Source organism: Lepidochelys olivacea (assembly GCF_965140295.1).
Source record: "Lepidochelys olivacea isolate rLepOli2 genome assembly, chromosome: 2".
NCBI lineage: Eukaryota > Metazoa > Chordata > Testudines > Cheloniidae > Lepidochelys > Lepidochelys olivacea.
The window spans coordinates 192255666-192262546 of NC_140412.1; the positions used below are offsets into that span (position 1 = coordinate 192255666).

At 39.8% G+C, this 6881-nt stretch overlaps 1 protein-coding gene across 3 annotated transcripts in view; it reads left to right on the forward strand.

Annotated features, from left to right (window-relative positions):
- Positions 1-6544, forward strand: part of CPNE4 (copine 4) — a 333548-nt gene extending 327004 nt beyond the window's left edge. Inside the window, exon 17 of one of the 3 annotated variants that reach the window (XM_084619842.1) lies at positions 6077-6544. In XM_084619842.1, coding sequence (XP_084475968.1) covers positions 6077-6208 — 132 coding nt within the window. In that variant the 3' untranslated portion in view covers positions 6209-6544. The remainder of the gene's footprint in view (positions 1-6076) is intronic. The other 2 variants (XM_084619841.1, XM_084619843.1) reach the window with 2 other exon arrangements.
- The last annotated feature ends 337 nt before the right edge of the window (positions 6545-6881 follow it).

The following is a 6881-nucleotide window of genomic DNA, read 5'->3' on the forward strand; positions in this document are numbered from 1 at the left end:
CAAGGAGCCTTGGAACCATATTTTCACTATTTAATTCTGACTAGTTCTTTCCACTCTACTGTATCCTATTAACTGAATTTCTTTTTCTTTGTGGAATAGACCTTTCCATGCAGCTCCTATGTACTAGTGAACCACAGTTCTGGATTTATCTCCACCAAAGGTTATGTTGATTTTAGGATTGTTGAGGGCCTATTACACCTGTGGGTTGTTCTGTGTCTTCAGATACGTGTCTCTTGCTTACATTTTGTTGCCCTCTGCTTTTTTTATTACCACAAGGAGATTCTCAATTCATCTTCTCCTCTCCCAAATCTCATTCTGCCACATTTTAACGAGAAACACACCTCCCTCCTACATCCATAAGGTCCCATTGCGACGTTCACCCCAATCTCACCGAATAACCTGGTTTCTCTCGCCTCTCCAGCTTTAGTTTGGGGTAAACTTAGACTCTGGGAGGCGGATCCTCAGCCAGTGTAAACTGTCATAGTTCCACTGAAGTCGTCAGCTGATGATCTTCCCCTGAAGGTGTAGTTGTATCCATTACTTGTCAGCAGTGCTACTACCCCAGCTGTGAAACAGAAACTTTAACAAGGTGCGATCGTGACCTGCTCCCAATTAAAAATTCCCCTCTACGCTAATCACAGTGTGCAGCTTTTCACATGAGGTACAGTGTATTGTGAAAGCATTGAAAGGTGAGTTATTGGAGTTGGTACTAGACCTGCTTTTAGTTAGCTGAAAATATGTTTCCATGAGGAACTCGCAAAGCCAGCTTCTTTTTCTGTTTTTAGTGCCATATTGTAACTTTAGGACAGAGATGAAATCATCCTTGATTGATGCTGACCATTGCAGTTCTTTCTGGACACTGAATAGATCGTGCTGCTGCTAACTTGTGAGCGAGTCTGTGATCTTAATTGCTAATTGTGGGAAATTACAAGTATCTATTGTCTTTAGTAGTTTTAGGTTAACTTTCAGAAATTTGAAAGGGTAGCAATCTTGGAAAGTTATTTCACTCATTAAAAGAAGAGAAACTTGGTCTCTCTCTCTTTCTCTCTAGATATACACAATATTCTCTCCATATCAGAAGTACCCATGTAACTTATAAAGCATGGTATTCAGTCTCTTTTTATTGAGATCTTGAGTGTCTCAACTTAACACTTTAAGGTGCACAGATGCCAGTGTAATAGGTGCAAAATAAATGCTTGTGATGATAACCACCTCTTGATGAATCTCTTTATTACAGGAAGTACCCAAGATAATGTTTCTATTAGCAAGGTGAGGTTCCTTACCTGCCTACATTTGGACAATACTAGCCTAACTGAAAATCTACCTCATGAGTCTAATATTAGAATAACTTGTTGGATCACTATAATTACAGGAGAAAGAGGTGAAGTCTGGAAGGGAGAGTCAGTAAAAATGAGCGTATAAAATCAATCCCTTGGGGAGGTCTTGATGCAGAAATGCACTTAAGCATATTCATAACTTTCAGCACATAAATAGTCTCATTTAAGTGATTGGGATTACTCACAAGCTTAAAGTTAAGCATGTGCTTAAGTGCTTTGCTGGATCAGGATTTCTCAAGGAAGTGAGTATTGTCCTTTGCTAGTGTTCACTGTCATTTTAATACCAACAGTATAATTTCATTATGAAGGCCGAGTGTTATGAGGTGCTAAGCTATTCCTGCATGTTGTCACTTAGCACCTTCAAGGATAAGATTTTTATATTTGTAAATTCTTCAGCGCAGGGACCTTGCCTTCTAGACTAGTCTCTCAAGGGTAATGCACACCTTTGATGCTGTAGAAAGAATTATAATAGGGGTGGTTCTTAGCAAATCCTAGAATCATGGGGCTTTGATAACAGCCAGGTACTCACTACAGTTAAAAACAATTGTCCACAAGTATTGTGCATCTTTACTAGATTCCACATTTAGCCTGACTGCTACGGGGTAACATGAAAATAGAGAGAAAAAATGTTTTCTGGACTGAACTGAATTTCTGTCCTCCAAAATTATCATCATCCAAATATTTGTGTGTCATTATCTAACAAAAGCAGAACAGTGATGCCCATGAACAATTGCCAAAATGTATAAGAATATGAAAATCTCGTAATGAATGGCATTCTGCGATGGAGATTTTAAGCATTGAATTTTTCAGCCTTTTGGACTCATGATAGATGCACCATGCACAAATCTGATGCAGCCTGTGGATCATTTTCCATTTTCCATTGTGTTTAATCATAAAGCCTAACAACGGTGACTTAATAACACATATCACGGAAGAGTGTGCAAAGCCAAGCCCCTACCTCTGCAAGGAGCAATGTTTTGTACTATGTTTTGTAATTAAAGATTAGGCATGGTGAGCCTCTAGAACTGAATCAAAGTAATTTGTAATATATACCAATTATCATCAGGGGGAAGTATTTTCCCACTGCTGGCTGAATTGATTGTTGTGTATTAACCATCAGTTGAGAAGTATTCATCTTGAGTTGTTTGTTGCTACAATGCTGTTCAAGCATATCATTAAATGCAGGAAAAATGTTATAGGGAAAATTAATTTCTCATCTGTGTTAAACTCCTATGAAGAATAACTCTTATTTGTTATTGTTGATGCAGTGCCATTGGAGTGCATGTGCTTTACAGACCAAAGACATAAATTAGGTGTTATTCTCATTTACACAAATGCCTCTTTACACCACTTTGGCCTTAAAGTGGGTGCACGTTGCCAGAGCAAGGAGAATCATGATCCATACACTGAGAAACTTACCAGCTAGCGTCCCAATTCTGGAATGAGATCCACTAGAATGGACTCCTGCTTCCAGGCTTGCTCCACTGAAGTGAATGGGGCTCTGTAATGTGAACCCACAATATAGGGTGTCAAGGTTCCTTCCCCACTCTGAACTCTAGGGTACAGATGTGGGGACCTGCATGAAAGACCCCCTAAGCTTATTCTTACCAGCTTAGGTTAAAAACTTCCTCAAGGTACAAACTTTGCCTTGTCCTTGAACCCTATGCTGCCACCACCAAGCGTGTTAAATAAAGAACAGGGAAAGAGCCCACTTGGAGACGTCTTCCCCCCCAAAATATCCCCCCAAGCCCTACACCCCCTTTCCTGGGGAAGGCTTGATAAAAATCCTCACCAATTTGCTTTGGTGAACACAGACCCAAACCCTTGGATCTTAAGAACAATGAAAAAGCAATCAGGTTCTTAAAAGAAGAATTTTAATGAAAGAAAAAGTAAAAGAATCCCCTCTGTAAAATCAGGATGGTAAATACCTTACAGGGTAATCAGATTCAAAACATAGAGAATCCCTCAAGGCAAAACCTTAAATTACAAAAAGACACAAAAACAGGAATATACATTTCATTCAGCACAGCTTATTTTCTCAGCCATTAAACAAAAGAAAATCTAACGCATTTTTAGCTCGATTACTTACTAACTTAACAGAAGTTCTGAAAGGCATTCCTGACCTGGTCCCGGCAAAAGCATCACACAGACAGACAGACCCTTTGTTTTCCACACACACACACCCCCCCCCCGCCACCTCCAGCTTTGAAAGTAACTTGTCTCCTCATTGGTCATTTTGGTCAGGTGCCAGCGAGGTTATCCTAGCTTCTTAACCCTTTACAGGTGAAAGGGTTTTGCCTCTGGCCAGGAGGGATTTTATAGTTCTGTATACAGAAAAGTGGTTACCCTTCCTTTTATATTTATGACATAGGGTCCATTTACAGAACTGATTCTTTCGTTAAATAAAACTGGATCTGACACTAGCAGAGAGAAGAGGTGATGATGTGGTGGGGCAGGAGTATTGGTATTTAATGATTTTCAGAAGTGTCGAATGCCAATCCCCACCCCACACTGAAGTCAATAAGGGCTGCTTTGAAAACTGAGCCATGCAAAGTCCTGTGGATTCTTGGTTTTGCATTGTACATGTTTTGTTCATTCTTTTACCTTTCTGTTCTTTGTATGAGTCTATTTGTGTTAATTTAGCCTGGACGTGGCGGTCAGTGTAGTAACAGCTCTTGCATATTTGGGGTGGCATTTTCCAAAATTCTCAGCCCTGGCCTAAATTTGCTGCTCTTCCACTAAAGTCAATAGGTGTTTTCTATTGATTTCAGTGGGAGCAGAGTTAGGCCATTGCTGAACAGTGTGAAAATTCCACATTTGTCCTTCAAAAGGGATTAATACTGAAGGGCTTTGTAACTTTTTATACCTGGAAAAAATATATGTACGTGTGCTGTCACCAGAAGGGTTTGTTTTGCCTTCTCTGTTTGTTTATGCAGAAGTGTCTCATGCATTTGAACACTTGACTGTCTCTGCAGATTTCAGTTCAAATGTCATAATGTGAAGCTATTTCCCTTTTATGTGTTTACTGTTTTAATTTTTGGTACATTACCAGTAAAGTACAAGAACTCAAAATGCAGATTTTAATTTTGCTTCCTCTAATTTATGCCTGTATTTCCTCATTATTTATATACTTTGTTACTATTAAATTAATCTAAATTAACTGCATTTTTTCTGTACCTTTGGATTGGCATGTTTATAAATATAAGTAAATGCACAGTATACTTCCTATATGAATCAAATTCTAAATATCTGGTGGGATAAGCATTTGAATCAATGACAGGGGCGGTAATTTGTTCATTTCCGACAGTGCAGCTTATACCGTGAACCTAAAATATTACCTAGAAAGAGTGACGAGGGGAAAATCTATTAGCCAGAGAAAATAAGTTAAATATCCAAGGACTATAGCCTTTGAATACTCCCTTGCAAGAGTCGCCTTGCTTAAGAAGAGAGAGTCAGGCACCTGTGCTTTGCTATTGCTGTCAGTTCAGTAATGCTTGTACCTGATTTAGAGCCCACTCCAGTTCTGTTCAAGTCCATGGGAGCCTTTATGATGACATTAATGGGAGTTGGATCAGGCCCCTTGATTAGCATTCCTTGTCAAAACTAGAGGAGGACTGGAAATAAGCATATTGAAAAGCAGGGCAGGGTTGGCCCCTTAATGCGTGGGTAGACCAGCGGGACTCTGTTTGGGCACAAGGGTCTGCCCTCCGGCTCTAATGTCAGGATCGGGCCTTGGTTTGTCAACTTAATAACAACCCCACAATATGCACGGATATTTCCTCTGCTGTCAGCCAGGATGTTTCAAGATGTCCTTGGCAAAATCCTACTGTATTTACAATAAGGAATTGCGATCATGTATGCCAGCCTTTTCTCAGGGTAGCAATCTCTAATGACAATGTGTAGCCTCTGCACGTGCAGAGGGTCACAGCTATGGAATCTCTCTGCATTTAAGGATCGTTGAGTGAAAATATGTAGCACCTGCAGAGACACGGCCACTAGGTTCGACCCGTAATTCAAATTTGGGTTGTTTTAAGGCTTCATGAAGCCTATCAGTGAAATGTTTTTTGTATTTGTTTCAATTTCAATAAAAACATTTTTATTTGAATTTAAAACTTCCCCCAGAACTTAAACAAAGGCTTCCCTTTCACATGGTTGACTTTGAACTCAGTGGAGTTGCTCACATGTTTAAGGTTAAGCTCATGCATAAGTCTTTGCAGGATTGGAGCCTAAAAACTAAAGTGACCTGAACTCGTTGAGTTTTATTGTCTAGACTGCTTAGGAGTGAAGGGTAAGCAAACGTCAGGGATGGTGAAAAGTAAAGTAGTCTTTTCACATACTTTTAAATCCTCTTCAATTTGACAGTGTTATAGTTAACACAGACAAGAGAATTTTCACCAGGCAATCCCTTTAGTTATGACTTGGCACTCTCGTGGACAGCAGTCAAGCAAAAATATACAGTGGTACAGCAATTGCAGTGTAACGTCCTCATCCCACACTCAGAACTGAGCAGGGGGCAGGCTGAGCAAAGCCCTGATGACTTTAGTGAGGTGCCGGAGTCTGCTGACACAGAATCACTTGCAGTATTAGGCCCTGAGGTAGTGTCATGTACTTCGATTGCTGTTGGTCTGCTTTTATTCCATGCTTATGACCATGAACTCCCAGCGCCTCTGGTTATAAGACCAGTCGGCACCTTTTGCATAGCGACAGGTTAACACTGTGTTTTCTACCATTTCCTGCAGGCATCCCCAGCTGCACTAGCAAAAAGCGTTTTGGCTGAAGTTCCAAATCAAGTGGTGGACTATTACAATGGCAAAGGGATTAAACCAAAATGTATGTCAGAGTACGAGTCTTCCAGGACACTAGCGCCATGAACTGCCCCACACACTTTTACAGAGCTCAAAACTGCTACTACTACAACTGCAGTACTTTAAAACAAACAACAAAATAGCACGTTTTGGTGATTTTTAACTAAAATAATTTTTTTTTTGCATGTGTAGCCTAAAGGCTTGAATCTGTTAAGCAGTTGTTATTGTTGAAAACTTTTTATGAGAAGAAGGAAACGAACTCTTTACAGCATGTCGCCTTGAAATAAAAAGTTATCTGTATCTGATTTTTATACAGGTTTGTTGAAATTTTGCTAAATTTCTTATTATCTTTCCACTGTAAAGCATTTTGAAACATTTGAGAGTGGATAGCCAAAATATCTTTGGTTTTATCTGCTGCAAAACGAAAGATTTTTCAAAATGGCAGATGCATGAACTGTATTTTGCATGTTTAAAATAAAAACAACACAGTTTTGCAGTTGTTGTCTTTATTTCTCTCTTGCCACAAAGTTGCCTGCTCTAAACCCTCTACTCAGCACACTGTCCTTCAAGGAAAGAATGACCAAAGCATTCTTAGACACTTCTGAAAGACTACAGCCCAAAGCATGGACAGTTCTAATGACAGCAGCTTATAACAGGGATGCCCAAACAAGCCCAGCCAGCCTATAGCTTCATTGGCAACTTGTGTAGTGCCCAAGGGCATATCTGATTAGTGTAACAT